The sequence below is a fragment of the Trichechus manatus genome, unplaced genomic scaffold (assembly GCF_000243295.1).
Source record: "Trichechus manatus latirostris isolate Lorelei unplaced genomic scaffold, TriManLat1.0 scaffold00013, whole genome shotgun sequence".
Lineage (NCBI taxonomy): Eukaryota > Metazoa > Chordata > Mammalia > Sirenia > Trichechidae > Trichechus > Trichechus manatus.
In genome coordinates this window covers 2,623,248-2,645,011 of record NW_004443949.1, presented here as the reverse complement: position 1 = coordinate 2,645,011, position 21,764 = coordinate 2,623,248, and the positions used below count along the sequence as shown (strand labels likewise).

The 21,764-nt window shown below is 39.9% G+C and overlaps 1 protein-coding gene across 3 annotated transcripts in view; it reads left to right on the top strand.

Annotated features, from left to right (window-relative positions):
- The first annotated feature begins 2,798 nt into the window (after window positions 1-2,798).
- GPR180 (G protein-coupled receptor 180) overlaps window positions 2,799-21,764 on the top strand; it is a 40,807-nt gene continuing 21,841 nt past the window's right edge. Inside the window, exons 1-3 of one of the 3 annotated variants that reach the window (XM_004371396.2) lie at window positions 2,799-3,341; window positions 6,553-6,711; window positions 15,111-15,311. In XM_004371396.2, coding sequence (XP_004371453.1) covers window positions 3,197-3,341; window positions 6,553-6,711; window positions 15,111-15,311 — 505 coding nt within the window. In that variant the 5' untranslated portion in view covers window positions 2,799-3,196. Of the gene's footprint in view, window positions 3,342-6,155; window positions 6,163-6,552; window positions 6,712-15,110; window positions 15,312-21,764 lie in introns of those variants that run through there. The other 2 variants (XM_023726696.1, XM_023726697.1) reach the window with 2 other exon arrangements.

Below are 21,764 nucleotides of genomic sequence, written 5' to 3'. Positions count from 1 at the left end.
CCGTGCTCTTACGTGGATTCCCCAGGCAATCTACCTCCCAGGGCCGGAGTGCTTTTTCTCTACTTGTCTGCATGGCTTTTAACGTTCTCCAGGTCTCAACTCAAATGTCACTATTAGATTCCTCTTTCACCACCACAATTAAAATAACAAGCTCCACTCCAGCGCTGCCCAACCACTTTACCCTTCTTTATTTTTCTCCATAGCATTAACATTTACTTTTGTAATTGTTCATTATCACTGCACCTAGGGGGCAGGGACTTTGTTTCCTGCTATAAGCCCAGGGCTCTAGGGCCAGGTCTGCCACAAACAGAATAAGCCATCAAACATATCTTTGAATAAAAAATCTGTTGCCATGGAGTTGATCCCAACTCATCCCGACCCAATAGGACAGAGTAGAACTGCCCCATAGGGTTTCCACGGAGCAGTTGCTGGATTTGAACTACCGACCTTTTGGTTAGCAGCCAAATGCTTAACCACTGCGCTACCAGGGCCCCTATCGTTGAATAGATGAGTAAATATCGTTTTTTCACATGAATTTTTGGCAAAACTTGAATAGCAATATGCGGTATATGTGGAAGTGTCATTTGTTATAACCCTTTTAGGGGGCAGTGTAGTAATACTTGCGAAAAATTCATATGCATATACCCTAGGATCCCCAAGTTCCATGATAGACCCCCAAGTTCCGTGGTGGATATTGTAGATAGTCGAAGAAAAACACAAAAATGTTCATTGCTGCATTGTTTATAATAATGAAAAACTGGATACAATCTAAATGTTTGTTAAAAATGTTACTTATTAAATATAATGGACTGTTATATAGCCTTTAGAAAGAATGTGCCACCATGGAATGAGGACCAAAATATATCGTAGTGGATTTTATATGACCAGACTTCACCATCCTCTAGGATCTCCCCAAACTGAACACACCCCCACCCCATACGCACACAGGGATCCATGTGAGACTCACCCTAGGCCAGCTGAAGCCTCTTTCTGGGATTTAGAATTGGACTGACGTTCTAGCACAGTCTTGTTGCTCTTGAACTCTGAGGACTTACAAATTTGTAACTTGTTCGTGACCATATTCTTTAAATGAACTTAGGGAACCCAAAAGCCTCTCTTCAGTGAGAGAGAAAAATTAGTTGATCACGAAGAGAAGAAAGATAAAGAGACAGAAAGGCCTCACAGCATTCAAGGCCCAAGTTCCAGTTTTTCTTCAGGACCAACTGTATTCCTGCCCTTGGTTTAGAGATACCGCATGTATTTGTAAATGCAGGTCTGAAAAGACCCACCCTGAACTATGAACAAGGGTTATTTCTGGGTTAGTATGAATAGGGAAAGGAGGAAATTGGGACTTTCAGTTTTTTACTTCATATACTTTTGACTGTGAATTTTTTCCTAAGCTGTATGAACTACAGTACTTTGGTAATTAAAAATGAACCGGTGCAATTTCTCAAAATTCTAAACTAATAACACCTCAAGTTCCTTCCTGGTCAGCCAGAGATACTGAAAATGCTGGGTATATAATAGGATGTCTTCCCCCAGGGTTTCTTTTTCTAAATGGTGAGATCTAGCTCTTGTGAGAACTGTATGTACTAAAACCTTGTTGCTGAGTGAAAAAATATATATACATTAATTCATGAAATAATTTTGACCTTCTTCTCTATCAACGCAGATATAGTCTCTGATCAGCTGGAGTTTACGATATAGTGGGAGATTCAGATAAATACAGAATTAGAAATAGTGTAATTAGTGCCCTGATACAGAAGTAAGGAACATGGGCCCCAGGGGCATCTAACACAGACTTGTGATTTTGGAAAAGGCTTCTTTAGAGTGCCTTGGGAAAGAGGAATAAAATAGGAGAAAGAAGGGGCTGTGGAGGGTGAGTGGTAGAACTGAAGTATTCCAGTCAGCGGGAACTTCCAGTGCTATAGACCCAGATGTGAGAGCTTGGAGTGTTCAGCTAACTGAAAGTGGCTTGTAAGCATGGAAATTCGGAGTATAGAGATGGAAATTTGAGACAAGAGATTTGAGAGCCATATTTTAAGCATTTGGGTTGTGTAGTAAAGGCAGTCAGGAGCCTCTGAGAGAGCTGTCCTTAGCTGCCATCCAGTTGACCCCTGACTCCTGGCGACTCCACGCACAGCAGAATGAAATGCTGCCTGGTCCTGTGCCATCGTCATGATCGGTTGCAGAGCGAGCTGTTATTATCCATAGTATTTTAACTGGCTGATTTTCAGAAGTAGATTACCAGTGCTTTCTTTCTAGTCCGTTTTATCTGAAGTCTCCATTGAAACCTGTTCAACACCATAGGAGAGGTATGCAGTCAAACCGAGTTTCCCAAAGCTTTCAGTGGCTCTAGGGTAGACAATGGATTGTAGCCAATTGGAACTAATTAAGACTGGAGAGAGATTTGTTGCCATAGGCTAAGTAAGTGATGATAAGGTGGTGGTGTCCTGAATAGGATAGTGGCAGCTGCTTCCTACCTCGATGGCCGAGGAGAGGTGCTGATAAACATTTGTTCAATTGAATTGATTGGACGTGGAGGTGTGAGGAGGCGTAGACTCTATAATTTCCTGCAAGAAGGCAGGAAACCTGAGAGGGAAAAATCAGTTGGAGACGCTAAGAGAGGTCATGCTTTAAAGTTTGGACAGGTGACCTGCCACAGGTATAATTATCTCTGAAATGTTAACGCAGAGGCGTCCGGTAGGTTATAAAGGCGCCGGGGAAGCCTGATTAAGAACATGATTCCTGCTCTCAGAGGGAGAGTTTTCCTCTCTCCACCAAAACCGGCCCCATCATGTATGTCTCTTTCCGAATTCCCTACATCTCTCGAAGTACCGCCGGTGCCAGGGCTTCCGCGCATGCGTACGAGCACACCGCGCAAGAACGCGGCGGAGTGCAATAATTTTTCCGTAACCCGAAGCAGCATCCTCCTCAGACTCCATAAAAAAAGGCGGGAACTAGCAAAAAGCAGGGGAATGATGGGACGCGCGGATCTGCACGTCCCGCCCACCTCAGCCTCTGATTGGTGAATATGTTTGGCACGTGGCGGAGGGGCCCGTTTCATTGGGTGTCATTCTTCCCGTAAGCTGGTCCTGAAGTCAGGCCCCGCCCTTCCCCCCTCCCCTGCTGCCGACGTGGGGTCGGCAGCCGAGGCGGTTGGGCCCGGGGCGTAGGTGAGGAGTGGGAGGCGGGGATGGGGGGGCTGCGGCTGCTGGCAGTGGCCCTCACGTGCTGCTGGTGGCCGCATGGCAGCCAGGGTAAGACCCTGCGGGGCCACTTCAGCAGCGCTGCGGCCCGAGACGCTCAGGGGCAGAGCATCGGCCACTTCGAATTCCACGGTAGGTCCGCGGGCGAGGAGAGGGATGAAGGCGCGTGGGTCCATCCCACCGGCCGGCCCGCTCCTCTCCGCCTCCCGGGGGAAGGCCTGGGCCCCGCGGCGCCGAGGGGAGGCTGTGCGCGCCCCAGCCTCACCTGCACTTCAGCGCCGCAGGCAGCCCACCCCTCCGCAGCTCCCCGGAATCGCAATGCTTGTATTGCCAACCCCACTGGTGCAGCGCCCCCGACCTTGGTCAGCAACCTCACAGGATTAATGTTGGTATTCTGCACCCAAAAGACCATTTCCCTCCCCTCCCCGTACAAACGAATGGAAAAATGACTGGTCAGCATCATCTTTCGAGATTCTTCCCTCAAAGAAGCATCGTTTGCTCACTCTTGTCTCAGCCTAATGCTTCCCTAAGCACCGTAGTTACGTGTGAATTTAAGCCAAGGAACTTAAATTTCGTGTTTGTTTTTTCCCCGGACCAATTTGATAAAACCCTCTTGCAACAAAGAGGTTTTGGGAACGAGGTAAAACACCTGATAATCTAGTTGTCACTATTGCTATAACAGTATGGTTGCTGAGCTACTGGTGGAGTAGATTTACTGTGGATCGTGAGGCCTAAAATTAAGCTGACAGAATGACGGTAATTAGCGTCCTTGAAGCTTCATAATTTGTATCATCTCTGTCACTACTGAAATCAGCTGCATTTGATCCTCACCTTCTGGTCTTTCTCCAAAATCAATAATTACTTCTTCAGTGAATGAACTTGCAGTTCATTCTAATTTTTGCTTTATATATTGCATCCTCAAAATTTAAGTAGTTTGCTTAGTACATCCTCCTAGTACCCCTTAATTTGACTGGTGCTGTATTTCTGGTAGTATTTGCCTAGATGAGATTACGATCCTTGGTTCAATTCATACCGTCTTTAGAATTAAAAGCTGTAACTATGATGCTCAGAATATTGGCCTCAAGAGGATTTTTAGGAGGAAGTGACAGAAAAACGAAGCAACTTTGGTGTTGAAAAGGAATTTAAAGTATGAGGGGAAATTTCAGAATTGGTGATGTAAAAGGAAGAGTAGCTGATACATATTTTTTTCAATTTGTACTTTTTAAGATAACTGGGAAAAGTAGATGCAACCCAGTTTTCAAAACCCAGTGAGAAATACACCTTGAGTGAATGAAGATGAAACCCTTCATCAGTAATAAGAGTTTTATTGTTTTTTTGGTCACATTTTCACATTTTTCACTTTCTGAGCTGGTTGTAACTAGTGAGTACTGACAGTGACAATAATGTCAGTGTAAGAGATGGCATAATCTGGACAGTGCTAAAAAATCCTGGGTGTGCCGTAGCTGTGATAGGGGAGTGACTTAGCCAACCCCAGTATTTTATGATGATTATCTGGTAAACATAGAGGGAAAACATATACTAAATCTAGACTTCTCAAGAACGATTGAGGAATAAGGTATTCTAAGCATATTTTATCTGTGTGTGTGTGTGTGTGTGTGTGTGTATTAGTTATTACCAATATTCAATGAATTCAGATTTAGTCAGATAATAACCCTAAAACTATACTGCAATAATGAATTCTGATTCGGAATGCACATTAAGATGCTGATAGGGCTTTAGAGTCATGGTATATACCATGTTTAAGACTTTTGATAATTTATAATTGATTGATGTAAGAGGTCTAGACATTCTTTGATGCATGTTCTGCATTTAAATTTACTTAAAATGTTTACTCAACGTGATCGTTACCGTAACAAAAGTAAAAAAATAAAAAATACAGAACAGAAGATCTTAAAATCAAAAATAAAACAACAGTCTCTTGCTTCGCCTCTCCTCACCCAGAGCCTCTTTCCCCAGAGGCAGCTACTTTTTTCCATTTCTCTTCTGGGCCTTAAATGTAGTGGGTGCATGAAACCAGGTTCATTCTATATTAATTTCACTACATATATTGCTCTGAAATTTCTCTTGTAAGAGTAACAGATAAATTTTGTATCAGGCATAAAAGTTTACCCCCAAACTCATCTAGTTAAACTTGTTGTTGTTGTTAGATGCTGGTGAGTCGGTTCCGACTCATAGCGACCCTGCGTGCAACAGAATGAAACACTGCCCGGTTCTGCGCCGTCCTCATGGTCATTGTTATGCTTGAGCCTATTGTTGCAGACACTGTGTCAGTCCACATTGAGGGTCTTTCTCTTTTTTGCTGACCCTCTACTTTACCAAGCATGATGTTCTTCTCCAGGGACTGATCCCTCCTGATAATATGTCCAAAGTAAGTGAGACGTAGTCTCGCCATCCTCCATTCTGAGGAGCACTCTGGCTGTACTTCTTCCAAGACAGATTTGTTCATTCTTCTGAAGTCCGTAGTATATTCATTATTCTTCATGAATACTGTCATGGATTGAATTGTGTCCTCCCAAAAATGTGTTCATCAATTTGGCTAGGCCATGATTCCCAGTGTTGTATGATTGTCCTGCATTTTGTGATTGTAATTTTACATTAAAAAGGATTAGGGTGGGATTGTAACACCACCCTAACCCATCACATCCCTGATCCAATGTAAAGGGAGTTTTCCTGGGGTGTGGGCCGTACCACCTTTTGTCTCTTGTAAGAGATAAAAGGAAAGGGAAGCAAGCGGAGAGTGGGGGACCTCATACCACCAAGAAAGAAGCCCTGGGAGCAGAGCATGTCCTTTGGACCCGAGGTTCCTGTGCAGAGAAGCTCCTAGTCCAGGGGAAGACTGATGGTGACGAGGACCTTCCTCCAGACCAGACAGAGAGAGAAAGCCTTCCCCTGGAGCTGACGCCCTGAATTTGGACTTCTAGCCTACTGGACTGTGAGAAAATAAATTTCTCTTTGTTAAAACTTGTGGTATTTCTGTTAGAGCAGCACTAGATGACTAAGACAAATAGCATAATTCTGATGCGTCAGTTTTTGTTCTTCCTTATTCATTATCCAGTTTTCTCATGCATGTGAGGAGCTTGAAAATACCATGGCTTAGGTCAGGTATGCCTTAGTCTTCATGACATCTTTGCTTTTTAATACTTTAAAAAGGTCTTTTGCAGCAGATTTGCCCAATGCAGTGTGTCGTTTGATTTCTTGACTGCTGCTTCCATGGGCGTTGATTGTGGATCCAAGTAAAATGTACAGAGATGTTAAAAGAATGTCTATCATCTCAGTTCCATTGGAGACCAAACTCATCTGTACTTTTTGTTTTAATGTCTAGGTGACCATGCTCTTCTGCGTGTCAGAATCAGCAACATAGCAACAGCTGTTGGAAAAGAAGCTAAACTCTACCTGTTCCCAGCTCAGGAATGGCTGAAGCTGCAGGAAAGCAGTCATGGTTATAGTTGTAGCGAAAAATTATCCAAAGCTCTGTTGACAAGTGAGTATGTCCTTTTTCCTTTGATCATTAGATGTGTTTTTTTACTCCTGAATGTTGAAGTACAGTATTTACATACTAAGGTGTTTCGTGTATTGTGATGACACAGTGCACATCCCACTATGATGACAGTTTTAGTTGGTTTGAAGCTGAGGTTTAAGGAAACCAACTTTTCTTTGATCAAAAGATAGACTTCATTTCTCCCCCGCTTTATCATTCAAAATTCTTGAAAAAAAAATTCAAATATTTTATAAAGGGATACTTTTCTTCATTCGGACACAGAATTCATGCCAGCATGCCAGGCATATTTTGACCCAATGGCAACATGGAGTGAAGGATAACATTTGTCGAGTGCATATTATCTTTCAGCACTGAGCTGAGCACTAAACATTTATTATGTCAGTTAATTGAGTAAATTAGCCCAAGTGATGATGTTTTGCACCATGGTATTGGAACACGAGTCCTAGTCATTTGGTCAAGAGCTGTCATTTTGAAATGTGTCACGACCACATCATTTGTAAACGTCTGGGCTTTCCTCTGGAGAGGCTCTGCCTTTATTATCCTAACCTAGTTGCTGAATCTGGAACTCATTCATTCTCATGAACGCTATCCCAAGCATGGCATCAACCATTCAGAGTGAACACAATTTTTTTTTTTCATGTAGAAACGAAGAACATGTGCAGTTATACCCATACTGTCTCCTGGAGAATTAGGAATTTGAAGCTCCCAGGAGAAAAAAAGTAGAAATTATCCCTTTTTCCCTTTTTTCTCCTTTATCTCCCACACCATGTTCTACATATGGATAAGACTCTGATCTTCTTTTAGTCTAGTCGAGTAAAACAGTCTTCATTTCTAAGCATCCTGTCTTCTTAATCTTCGCAGCTGTCTGGTTCCCTTATTAGGCACCTAGCTAGAATAGGTATAAGAGTAGAGGATCCTTGCCACCAATATGAGACTGTCCATATAGGTGATATGATGGTGAAGGTATGCTGAAGAGGTCTGAATAATTAGACTCCCATGTCAGAGAAGTTTATTGCATACAATTACTCTCCTCAACCTTGAACTTGAGGACTTACTGCAAATGCTGATTTCTAGCTAGCGTTTCGTTTCTACACCAACTTGCTCATCTAGTGTTTCACATATATATAAAAAGTTTTTGGCCTGCAGTTCCCTGTTCTTGTGATGTCCAAAAATGGGCTCACCATCTTCCTCATCCAAACCCGACCCTCTTCCAGTGTTTCTTGTTTCAGAAACTGGTACCACCACCCAGCCAATAAACAAGCTAGAAACCAAGGAGTCTTCTAACACTTCCCTCTTTGACATTTCTACCCCCTTCCAATCTGTCAGTAAGTCCTGAGGTTTTCTGAATGTCTCTTGAATTTATCCACTTCTCTTCATCTCTATCACCACGTTATTCCAAGCTGCCGTAATCTGTTGTCTGAACTATTTCAATAGCCTCCTTCCTATCTCGTGACTCTGTTGTCACGCTGGTCCCCGTCTGTAACCAGAGTGATCTTTCTGAACATCCGATTTGATCGTGTCACTGTAACTTCCTGGCCACACTCTTAAAATATTTTAGGCGATTCCTGCTGCTCTTAGGACAAGGCCTGGCGTCCTTGGCCTGATGGGCAAAACCAGCACAGTCCGGCCCCTGCCTGTCCTTCAAGCCTCAGCTCATAGCATTGCACTCCTCACACTTCATTTTATTTGGAAGGCTCGTTTTATTTCAATGCTCACCTGGGTCTTTGCCCAGGCTTTTTCCTCTGCTCTTCTTCTATTGCCTCTTCTGATCCTCCCCAGCCTCCTAAGTTAACACCTGATTTTATAGCCTCTTATTCTCCTACACAGCACTGTTAGTACTTGCCATTTAACATTTTATGTAATTGTTTTAAAATCAATCAGTGAGAACAATAAGGGTTTTTTAGTCTGTTCACTCATTTGTTTAGCGTGCACTTTAAATTTTTTATGTACTGTGCTGCTGTTGGTGGTGCCATCGAGTTGGTTCTGCCTCAGCGACCCCATGTACAACAGAACTAAACACTACCCAGTCCTGCGCCATCCTCATAGTTGTTGCCATGCTTGAGCCCAGCGTTGCAGCCATTGTGTAAATCCATCTCGTTGTGGGTCTTCCTCTTTTTTGCTGACCCTCTACTTTACCAAGCACGATGTGCTTCTCCAGGGACGGTCCCTCCGGATAACCTGTCCAAAGTATGTGAGATGATGTCTCACCATCCTTGCTTCTAATGAACATTTTGGCTGTACTTCTCCCAAGACAGATTTGTTCATTCTTCTGGCAGTCCATGGAATATTTATTATTCTTCACCAACATCATAAATTCAAAGGCATCAATTCTTCTTCAATCTTCTTTATTCATTGTCCGGCTTTCTCATGCATGTGAGGCTATTGAAAATACCATGGCTTGAGTTAGGCGCACCTTAGTCCTTAAAGTGACATCTTTGCTTTTTAACACTTTAAAGAGGTCTTTTGCCCAATGCAATGCGTCATTTGATTTCTTGACTGCTGCTTCCTTGGGCATTGATTGTGAATCCAAGTAAAATGAAATCCTTGACAACTTCAGCTTTTTCTCCACTTATCATGATGTTACTTATTGGTCCAGTTATGAGGATTTTTGTTTCGTTTATGTTAAGGTGTAATCCATACCGAAGGCTCTAGTCTTTGATCTTCATCAGTAAGGGCTACAAGTCCTCTTCACTTCCAGCAAGCAAGGTGTGTCATCTGCTTATTGCAGGTTGTTAATGAGACTTCCTCCAATCCTAATGCCCCGTTCTTCCTCATATAGTCCAGTTTCTCTGATTATTTCCTGAGCATACAGATTGAATAAATATGGTGAAACGATACAATCCTGAAACATATCTTTCCTTATTTTAAAACACACAATATTCCCTTGTTCTATCTGAATGATTACCTCTTGATCTATGTACAGGTTCCTCATGAACATAATTAAGTATTCTGGAATTCCCATTCTTCGTGATGTTATCTATAATTTGTTACGATCCACACAGTCGAATGCCTTTGCATAGTCAATAAAATACAGATAAACATCTCTCTGGTATTCTCTGCTTTCAGCCAAAATCCATCTGACATCAGCAATGATATCTCTTGTTCCACGTCCTCTTCTGAAGCTAGCTTGAATTTCTGGCAGTTCCCCGTCGGTGTACTCCTACAACTGCTTTTGAATGATCTTGAGCAAAATTTTACTTGCGTGTGATATTAATGATATTGTTCGATAACTCCCACATTCTATTGGATCACTTTTCTTTGGAAAGGGCACAGGTATGGATCTCTTCCAGTCAGTTGGCCAGGTAACTGTCTTTCAATTTCTTAGCATAGACATGTGAGTGCTTCCAGCACTGCATCTGTTTGTTGAAACATCTCAATTGGTATTCCATCAGTTTCTGGAGCCCTGTTTCTCACCAATGCCTTCAGTGCAGCTTGGACTTTTTCTTTCAGTACCATTGGTTCTTGATCATAACGCTACCTCTTGAACTGGTTGAACATCAACCAGTTCTCTTTGGTATAGTGCCTCAGTATATTCCTTCCATCTTCTTTTGATGCTTTCTGCATCATTTGATATTTTCCCTGTAGAGTCCTTCAGTATTGCAGCTTGAGGTTTGAATTTTCTCTTCAGTTCTTTCAGCTTGAGAAATGCTGAGCATGTTCATCCCTTTTGGTTTTCTAACTTCCGGTCTTTGCACATTTCATTATAATACTTTGTCTTCTTGAGCCACGTTTTGAAATCTTCTGTTCACCTCTTTTACTTCATCATGTCTTCCTTTCGCTTTAGTGTACAATGCTAGGTACTGGTAGTGTATCAGTGACCAAAGTACTTGACACTCTCTCAGTTCTTAAGAAACTTACAGGTTGTTGCAGTGACAGGAATGATGGATCAATGTGAATAAATGTGAAATTGCAATTGTGGTATGTGAATACACATGAAATTGGAGTTGTGATAAGTGCTATGAATGTTGGTTACATGGTACTTTGAGAATGAGAACTTATGATACCCTGAGCAGACGAAACCAAACCTGTTGCTGTCGAGTCGATTTTGACTTGTAGCCACCCTATAGGATGGAGCAGAACTGCCCTGTAGGGTTTCCAAGGAGTGGCTGGTGGATTTGAACTGCTGATTTTTTTGGTTAGCAGTCGAGCTCTTAACCATTGCCTAGTAAGCAAATTCACTTAAGTTTTCGTAGGATGAATTGTCATAGAGCTTAGTGCTTGAGGAGTTTTTGTCTGGTAGGTAGTTTGCTTTATACTTGATACCCCAAAGACTTTTTTTTTCGCCAAGAAAAACTTATCAGGAAGTTTAAAGCTTTGAGCTATAGAAATCAATTTGTTTTCTTACATGGTCAATATATACCATATCCTTGCAAAAACATAATTTCTGTATGTGGCATGTACCTGCCTTCACAGAACTTGTATCTGTAGGGAAACAGTATGGTGTAATAGAAAGACCACTAAGCTAAGAGTCATTGCTGGTAGCTTGTAATGATACCTTGGCATTTGACATTTTTGAGCCTCACTGTTACCTCTACAGCAAGGAAGTCGGGCTCAATTTCTCTGAGGTTTCTTACAGTCATAAAATTTTGTGGTTCTAATTATAGCTCTTTAGGGTAGGAATTACTTCTGTGTAGGACTATAACTTACAAAACCTCTTGCTGTTGTTTCTGTTTATATTTCCCCTCCTTTTCCCTACTCTGTAGAGTGCTGGGGTGTTCTTTGGAATTATGGAATGGAATGGAAGATGTCAGGAAACAGGAATTTTAGAAGAACAAGCAGTTTAGGGGCCCTGAAACAAATTAATACTAGTGATAAAGGTATCACCAGTAACAGAATCCAAGTGTTAAGAAAGTCTGCTATTTCTAGCTTTCATATATTAGATGTTGTGTTTATAGTATTTTACTACGTAGGAATTTAGGTGCATTGAAATAAAAAAACATGTCGTTAAATTCAGTAGAGTATAATTGTGCTGTGTACTTTAAAGTAATTCCTAGTAGCAAGTGCATTTCCTGGCCATTAATGAGGCTTTTCAGAATTAACAGCCTTTCACCTACGCTTCCTAATGAGCTCATTAACTCTACCTTCCTTCCGTGTACAACGTTTCTGCTGCTATGAACTATGAAAAGACTAGCAGATTTGAAAATCGTATAGTGTCAAATGTTGCTTGATTCATCTTTTCAATTAATGTTTGAGAAGATATTGTTTAATCTGCGTTTGTTCTCTTTCAGTAATATCATAAAACATCAACAAATTTTTGAACATTCTAAAAAATACTTGGCAAGTTTTTAAAGCAAGCAAATAACACATTTAAAAACACTGAACATGATGGGTTTGTAAGTTTCTGTTTCAAAAAAATTTAACAAGTAAATTCAGAGTAATTTGCTGTCACATTTCAAGAGCTAAACATAATTTTGTATTTAAAATATCTTCAGTATTGTCTGTTTGCATTTTGTGCTTAGGATGTTTTATTTTGTACATTTGTATATTTGATAAATCATTTAAAGGTGTTATTTTATTTGTGTGTTTTGGTTAACAGTGTTCATTTTCTTTTACAATATAATTGAGCAATTAGCCATTCAACACCATTCATTTCAAGTTTTGTTATTATTTGAGGTACTAATTACTCCAGAACAGAATATGCATGCTGTGGTGTAGTCTTTTGTTTCAAAAACAATGAACACAGTTTTGTCAAGAGGCTTGTTTCCCAAGCTTGCTGAAAAGGCAGTAAGACAAAACCCAAAGGCCAGCCTCACTGTTATGCAGCACACGTGTTTCTGTTTGATGCAAGTCCACATAATTTAAAACGAAACGTCCAAAAGTAATAGTTAATTTTTATATATTTTATCTAAGGGAAAAAGTACAGGTGATAAAACAACAACGCAGTAGAGCTCTTTAAATAATGAGGTCCAGATCGTGTAGTAATTGCAAGATCCATATGTAAAAAACCTTTTCTCTGAGTCGTTTTAATTTTTTTTTTTTTTGCATCATATGTTCAGTTTTTATTAAAGGTCTTCAAACATTTAACAGAAACTAGAGTCTTTGCTGCATTTTTAGTAAAAGAAGCTGTACAGTAAGTAAACATTATGAATGTCAGCTAACTTAAGATAGCCCAAAAAGCAGTGCTGTGGTATCGTTGATAAAATCATCTTGTCCATCTTGACTGCTAACGAATGACTTCCCGTTTGTAAAGTCCAAATCCTCAAATTTGAATCCAGACCAGATGCATCTGTATCTTATTCATAAGGACAACGTCTCCCAACTTTTTATTAGGAACATTTTCAATCATGCATAAAAGTTGAAAGTATAGTATATCCAACAGCGGTATACCGTCTACCTAGATATAATAATGTGTGTATATATATATGTATGTATACATCTGCTTTATATTTTTTGTGTGTGATAGTTATATTTGTAAGCTGTGGCTATCATGAGCACTGCACCCCTCTATATTTCAGCATGCATCTCTTAAGAATGAAGACATTCTTCTACATAACCACAGTAGCATTATGATACCTAAGAAAATGAGTAGGAGGTCCCTGAGTGGAGCAAAGGGTTATGTGCTGAACTACCAGCCGGAAGGTTGGTGACTTGAACCCACCCAGAGGCTTCTCAGAAGACCAGCCTGGCTTTCTGCCTCTGAAAGGTCACAGCTTTGAGAACACTGTGGATCCCTTCTACTCTGATGCACGTGGCGTCACCATGAGTCGGAATCGACTTGATGGCAGCTAACAACAACCAGACTTTGTTTAGAATCATATTCTTCACACAGGACTTTCATGTACTGTTTGATTTGCTCCTCACCAGACCTCTGAGCTGGCTAGGCAGGTATCTCCCTTGTACTGTTGAAGAACCACATTGACAGAGGTGAAGTAATTTATTCACTGAGTCATAAGGTTAGTAAGTAGTAGGTCCCAGACTTGCTGTAACTCTGCTGCTGTTTTCATGATAAATCGTGTATAGGACACTGCTGTCCTACAGCTCTGTCTGTAATAGTCATGGTCAGTGCTTCTTAGGTCAGAACCATACTTTAGATCTGGAAGGGATCTTAAACATCCCTATATTTCTCAAAGGGAATGCTATTGGCCTTTTGGGTGGAATGATTCTTCGTTGTGTGAGACTTTACCTTGCATTGCATGAAGTTTACCACAGCCCCCTCAAAATATTTTCCCAGCTATTGTGACAAGGTAACTGTCTCTACACATTTGTAAATGCCCTGGAGGGGAAGCAGGATTAACCTGGATTGAGAACCACTTATTGATATAACCACCTTGTTTTAAAGGGAGAAAAAGGAAAAATTTATTTAGCAGCTACTCTATGTTAGATGTGGGGGCCCTGCGGGCGCAATGGTTAAGCGTTTGGCTGCTAACCAGAATGTTGGCAGTTCATATCCACCAGCTGCTTCTTGGAAACCACATGGGGCAGTTCTACTCTGTCCTGTAGGGTTGCTATGAGTCGGAATCAATTTGCCAGCAACAGGTTTGGTTTTTTGTTGTTGTTGTTGTTTTGTTTTTGTTCTCTATGATAGATGTAATGCTAAGTGCCTCAATTTAGATCTTAAGTCACTTATCTGCTGTAGGTATTTTCTTCATTTTACAGATGGAGAAACTGAGTGTCAGTGCTTACATTACTTGCCCAAGGTCATAACAGCAGATAAGTGTTGGAGCCAGGATTCAAACACAGGTCTTTCTGATGCCAACATCTGTGAGGTTTTTGTCCCACTATATGGCGTAGTGGTTAAAACCTATGGATGCCAACCAAAAGGGCGGCGGTTCAAATCCACCAGCCCTTCCTTAGAAACTCTGTGGGACGGTTCTACTGTGTCCTGTAGGGTCGCTATGAGTTGGAATCAACTTGACAGCACCAGGTCTGGTTTTTTGGATATCATACTACATCAGATACACATGATCGGTGTAGTCATTCTTAGATTCCTGTAATTTCTGTTTTTCTACTTGCAGTGCATTTTTTTAAGAATAACCAGTTGAAAAGAGATTTTAAAAGATCTGTTGAAAGTATTTGTCTGTCATAGGTTTCAGATATAATGATTTCCTCATGATCCATTTTAAATTTAACTCAAATAAGTGATTTCCAGAAATGTCGCTAAACCCACATGGAAACTTTGAAGGTATTTAAAATTTAAAGTTTCATTGAAACCATTCTACTCATTTCTGGTGTTTCAGGTACTAGTCTGTGATCCTTTTGGTTAAAATGCATCATTTTTATCTGCTGTATGATTTGCAGGCTTTATTCCAGTACTTTACCGGAATTTCCGAAGCAATAAGAACTAAATAAAAGGATTCTAACCTCAAATTGATTATATGACTAAAACAATGAACACATTTGAGAGTGTTGCTTTGAAAGTGCTATTTTCTTTCTCTTTAAAGTGACTGTGAATCAGACTGAACATAATCTGACAGTGTCCCAGATTCCGCATCCACAAACATGGCACGTGTTTTATGCAGACAAGTATACGTGCAAAGATGACTTTGAGAATTCTCAGGTGGAAGATATCCAATTTGAAATGATGTTACTAAATCCAGATGCTGAAGGGAATCCATTTGATCATTTCAGTGCTGGAGAATCTGGTAAGGATATGTATTTAAATATATGTTATAGAAAAATATTTGTAAATAAATATCTTTGTGATGCTTTTTTAGAATATTAAAAATGAAAAACATCCTATGTGTCCAACAGTAAGGAAATGGTTAAATGAATCTTATTATAGCATTTTAATAGCTGTAATCTTTTATAGCACTTGAATAGCTGTAATATTAAGCAAAAAAGCAGAACACAAATTTTATACTGTGTGATTTCAAGTGTATTAAAAAATTCTGAGAAGAAAACAGAAGTACAACAAAATATTAACAGGTTGTTTCCATATACTAGATGGTTGAATTATGGGTAATTTTTAGTTTCCTGTGTACATTCTGAATCTGTTATCTTTATGATAACTACGTAACGTTGTTTTTATAAAAGAAAAAAGTTAAACTGAGGAGTCTAAATTGATAACTCAGTGATTAAGTGAGATTACGAACTCAACTACTTTGTACAGCTAACCTTTTCCTGGGCTGTTTGAGCAGATTTAGATGTTGCCCTCATTCGAGCTTACAACCATTGTAGGAAGGATTGAAGTCTATAATTCTTTCAGGAATCAAATTTGTACCCATATAATAGTTCATCAGAATTTTAGGTTTTTTACGTACTGCCCTACTGAAGTGAGATTCCTACCCCAAACAGTAATGAACCACTTCCTGTGATTTGTGATAAACATGCTATAAAGTATCAAAGCAGGTTTGTAAATTAGCATGTCACAATGAGAACTAAGATCTGTAGGCCATCATCTGTCAAAGAAAAGGGTTAGGGCTTGCCTCTTCATGAGTTCATTACTCTTGTCGAAGAGTCAGTCTGCTTATAGAAAATTTCAGTTCCATTGCGTCTCATTGGCCATAAAGGAGGGTGGGTGGAGGGGATGGGAGTGAGGCCACATTAGACTAACCAGATTATTTAGTTCAAAGTGTAAATTACCACAGCTAGAAAAGCAACTCAAGGAGCAAATGTTTTGGACAGTAGGTCACAAGTAATTCATGAAGGATTAAACTTTTTTTGATATCCTTCGGTCTGAAAAAATGCATAGCGATAGAGTGGGGTGCTAAGCATTTTAACTGTTAATTTTAAAAGTTCTTTCTGTGAAGGAAAATGACCTGTTTACGCTTCTCAAGTTGTTTTTGAATACAAATGATGAACTAAAAGTTTAAATTTTACTTAGTGATACTTTGAATCAATGTAAATCATTATGGAAAGTCAGCTCATTCCTACCATTCTTTTATCTTTGTAGAAGATGATGACATATTTATTTTCCATGTTTTGGAAAGGGATTGATGAAATCCAGGCCTATAGCATTGGGTGGATGGTTAAACTAAATTGCTTTTAAGGTCCTTTTTAACTATAGGACTTCATTATTATATATGACACTTATTTTTAGACCTGACAAGGGCTCAACAGGAAGTAATGCTCTGCTGCAGTCACTGGTATGTGCAAACCCTGCTTCCTCTACTGAAACCCAACCTAATAGCCCTTTCCACTCCCACCTTCCAGGCAGTGGGCTTTTAGCTCAAGAGATCAGTTTTTTTGGTGGATCCATATGACTCATCTAGATTCTGATATACTTTTTCTTGCCTCCTAATCCAAGCTCCTGCCTCTTTCTTCATGCCCAGTTTGGCATCTGAGTGGTTACGTTTGTCTCCTTTGCTGTGCTTGGGCCACTGAATGCCAGTCATACTCGTCCTGCCTCGTCTCGAACTTTGCCCGAACCTTCTGTTTTTTTTCTCAGCGTCTTGAATCATGGCTAGCTGTTTCTTTAAGATTCACACTAACCATCTTGACCCAGCTTTTAGTCCTGATTTCTTCTGACTTACCTTTTCCTGTGACTGACTGATTTCGTGCGTACACTTAGGTCTAAAAGCTGACTTTCTTATACCAAAATGAGGAAAGTTACATTGATCAGGCCACCAAAAATATATAAACAAGGGGTGAAACCTCACTGTGATATCTATTTTCACTAAATATGACTATTAATATTAAAAAAAAAAATGTGCAAGGCTGACCTGCAGGGATTGATTAATAAAAAGTGTCAGAAGTACCCAAGAATATCCAGCCTTGTTCTGTGGCTGACTTAAATCCTAAAGATCATATTATTTTATTGATTAAGATGTCTAAAAGTCTTTGCGATTAATTCCACATTGAAGTCTAAATTGGTGGTTCTCAGTGTGCATCTGGAGAGATCTGTGTGCACTCTGTGTGCATCTGGAGAGCATTAAAAGAAATACAGATGCCGACCTCCAGTGACTCAGATAGATTGGGCTTGGACTGGAAGCAAGGTGTTGATAGTCAGAGTTTTGAAGCTGATTCTAATGTACAAAACCACTTTTTTATTTTTATTTATCTTATTGTTGTTGTTTAGATGAAGTTTACATTTCAAGTTAGTCTCCCATACAAAAATTTATACACATTGTTATGTGACCCTAATTGCTCTCCCCATAGTGACAGCACACTCTTCCTTTCCACCCCTGATTCCCAATGTCCATTCGACCAGCTCCTGACCCTCTCTGCCTTCCCATCTCACCTCTGAACAGAAGCTGCCCATTTAGTCTCTTGTATCTACTTGAGCTAAGAGGTATGCTCGTTGTAAGTGTCACTTATGTCCCACAGTCCAGTCCAATCCCTGTCTGAACAGTTGGCCTCAGAAATTTGAGTTCTGGGCTTATAGAGAATCTAGGAACCATGCTTTCCAAGGTTCCTCCAGTCTCAGACCATTAAGTCTGGTCTTCTTACTAGAATTTGAGTTCTGCACCCCACCTTTCTCCTGCTCCATCAGGGACTCTCTGTTTTATTCCCTGTCAGGGCAGTCACTGGTGGTAGCCAGGCACCACCTAGTTCTTCTGGTCTCAGGCTGATGAAGTCCCTGGTTTATGTGACCTGTTCTGTCTCTTGGGCTAATACTGTCCTCGTTATTGTTGTTCTTCATTCTCCTTTACTCCAGGTGGTTGGGACCAATTGGTGCATCTTAGATGGCTGCTTGCAAGCTTTTAAGACCCCACATGCCACTCACTGAAGTAGGATGCAGAACGTTTTCTTAATAAGCTTTGTTATACCAATTGACCTAGATGTCCCTTGAAAGCATGGTCCCTAGATCCCTTCCCCTGCTACTCTGTCCCTCAAAGTGTTTGATTGTATTCAGGAGACTTCTTAGCTTTGGTTCAGTCCAGTTGTGCTGACTTCCCGTCACCTAAGATAATACTTGTCTATTATCTAGTTGGTGAATAACCTTTACCCTCCCTCCCCACCCTCGTAACCATCAAAGAATGTTGTCTTCTGTGTTTAAACATTTTCTTGAGGTCTTATTATAGTGGTCTTGTACAATACTTGTCCTTCTGTGACTGACTGAATTCACTCAGCATAATGACCTCCAGCTTCCTCCACGTTATGTTTCACGGCTTCATCGTTGTTCTTTATCGTTGCATAGTATTCCATTGTGTGGATATACCATAATTTGTTTATCCATTTGTCCGTTCGTGGGCACTTAGGTTGTTTCCATCTTTTTGTTATTGTGAACAGTGCTGCAATGAACATGGGTGTGCATATATATATTTGTGTGACAGCTCTTACTTCTCTAGGATATATTCCAAGGAGCGGGATAGCTGGATCGTATGGTACTCCTATTTCTAGCTTTTTAAGGAAGTGCCAAATCGATTTCCAAAGTGCTTGTACCATTTTACATTCCCATCAACAGTGTGTAAGTGTTCCATTCGCTCCACATCCTCTCCAGCATTTATTATTTTGTGTTTTTTGAATTAATGCTAGCCTTGTTGAGGTAAGATGATATCTCAGTGTAGTTTTGGTCTGCATTTCTCTAATGGCTGGTGATTGTCAGCATTTCTTCATGTGTCTGTTAGCCACCTGAATAGCTTCTTTGGCGAAGTGTCTGTTCATATCCTTTGCCCATTTTTTAATTGGATTATTTGTCTTTTTGTTGTTGAGGTTTTACAGTATCTTGTAGATTTTAGAGAGTAGACACTGATCGGATTTGTCGTAGCCAAAAATTTTTTCCCAGTTTATAGGTTGTCTTTTGACTCTTTTGGTGAAGTCTTTTGATGAACGTAAGTGTTTGATTTTCAGAAGCTCCCAGTTATCTAGCCTCTCTTCTAGTGCTTGTGCCTTGTTACTTAACAGTTTGTATGGTGTTTATGTCATATATTATGGCTCCTAGCATTGTTCCTGTTTGTTCTTCCATGATCTTTATCATTTTCGATTTTATATTTAAGTCTTTGATCCATTTTGAGTTAGTTTTTGTGCATGGTGTGAGGTATGGGTCTTGTTTCAGTTTTTTGCAGATGGATGTCCAGTTATGCCAGCACCATTTGTTAAAGAGACTGTCTTTTCCCCGATTAACAGACTTTGGGCCTTTGTCAAATATCAGCTGCTCATAGGTGGATGAATTTATGTCTGGGTTCTCAATTTTCAATTCTGTTCCATTGGTCTATATATCTGTTGTTGTACCAGTACCAGGTTGTTTTGACTACTGTGGTGGTGTAATAGGTTCTAAAATCAGGTAGTGTGAGGCCTCCCATGTTTTTCTTCTTCTTGAGTAATGCTTTACTTATGTAGGGCCTCTTCCCTTTCCATATGAAGTTGGTGAGTTGTTTCTCCATCTCATTAAAAAATGCCAATGGAACTTGGATCGGGATTGCATTGTATCTTTAGATCGCTTTGGGTAGAATTGACATTTTCACAATGCTGAGTCTTCCTATCCATGAACAAGGTATGTTTTTCCACTTATTCAGGTCTCTTTTGGTTTCTTGCGGTAGTGTCTTGTAGTGTTCATTGTATAGGTCTTTTATGTCTCTGGTTAGAGTTATTCCTAAGTATTTTATCTTCTTGGGGGCTATTGGAAATGGTATAGATTTCGTGATTTCCTCTTTGAGGTTCTCTTTGTTGGTGTAAAGGAATCCAACGGATTTTTATATGTTTATCTTGTATCCTGAAACTTTGCTGAAATCTTCTGTTAGTTCCAGTAGTTTTCTTGTGGATTCTTTGGGGTTTTCTGTGTATAAGATCATATCATCTGCAAATAGAGATACTTTGTCTTCTTCCCTACCAATTTGGATGTGCTTTATTTCTCTTTCTAGCCTAATTGCTCTGGCTAGGACCTCTAGCACAGTGTTCAGTAAGAGTGGTGCTAAAGGGCATCCTTGTCTGTTTCCTGTTCTCAAGGGGAATGCTTTCAAAGTCTCTCCATTTAGGATGATGTTGGCTGTTGGCTTTATATAAATGCCGTAATTATGTTGAGGAATTTCCCTATTCCTTTTTGTTGAGTGTTTTCTATCATGAATGGGTGTTGGACTTTGTCAAATGCCTTTTCTGCATGGATTGATAAGATCATGTGGTTCTTGTCTTTTGTTTTATTTATGTGATGGATTATATTGATTGTTTTTCTAATGTTGAACCATCCCTGCATACCTGGTATAAATCCCACTTGATTATGGTGAATTATTTTTTTTGATACGTTGCTGAATTCTATTGGCTAAAATTTTGTTGAGGATTTTTGCGTCTATGTTTATGAGGGATATTGGTTTGTAATTTTCTTTTTTTGTGGTGTCTTTTCCTGGTGTTGGTATCAGGGTTATACTGCCTTCATAGAATGAGTTTGGGAGTTTTCCAACTTTCTCTATGCTCTGAAATACCTTTAGTAGCAGTGGTGTTAACTTTTCTCTAACAGTTTGGTAGAATTCTCCAGTGAAGCCATCAGGGCTAGGCCTTTTTTTTGTTTGGAGTTTTTAAATTACTTTTTCAGTCTCTTTTTTTTGTTGTTGTTGTTGTGGGTTTATTTAGTTGTTCTACTTCTGTTTGTGTTAGTTTAGGTAGGCAGTGAGTTTCTAGAAATTTGTCGATTTCCTCTAGGTTTTCAAGTTTGTTAGAGTACAGTTTTTCATAGTATTCTGTTTCTTTAATTTTAGTTGGGTCTGTTATGATACCACCCATCTCATTTCTTATATGGGTTATCTGCTTCCTCTACTGTTTTTCTTTTGTCAGTTTGGCCAATGGTTTATCAATTTTGTTAATCTTTTCAGAGAACCAGCTTTTGGTCTTGTTAACTCTTTCAGTTGTTTTTCTATTCTCGATTTCATTTGATTCTGCTCTAATTCTTATTATTTCCTTTCTTCTGGCACCTGAGGGCTTATTTTGCTGCTCTCTTTCTGCTTGTTCCAGTTGTACGGTTAATGTTTTGATTACGGCCCTTTCTTCTTTTTGGAAGTGTGCATTTATTGCTATAAACCGACCTCTGAGCACTGCTTTCGCTGTGTCCCAAAGATTCTGGTAGGATGTGTTTTCATTCTCATTTGATTCTATGAATTTCTTTATTCCCTCCTTAATTTCTTCTGTAACCCAGTAGTTTTTGAGCAAGGTGCTGTTCAGTTTCCGTGTGTTTGATTTTTTTCCCTTGCTTTTCCTGTTGTTGATTTCTACTTTTATGGCTTTAT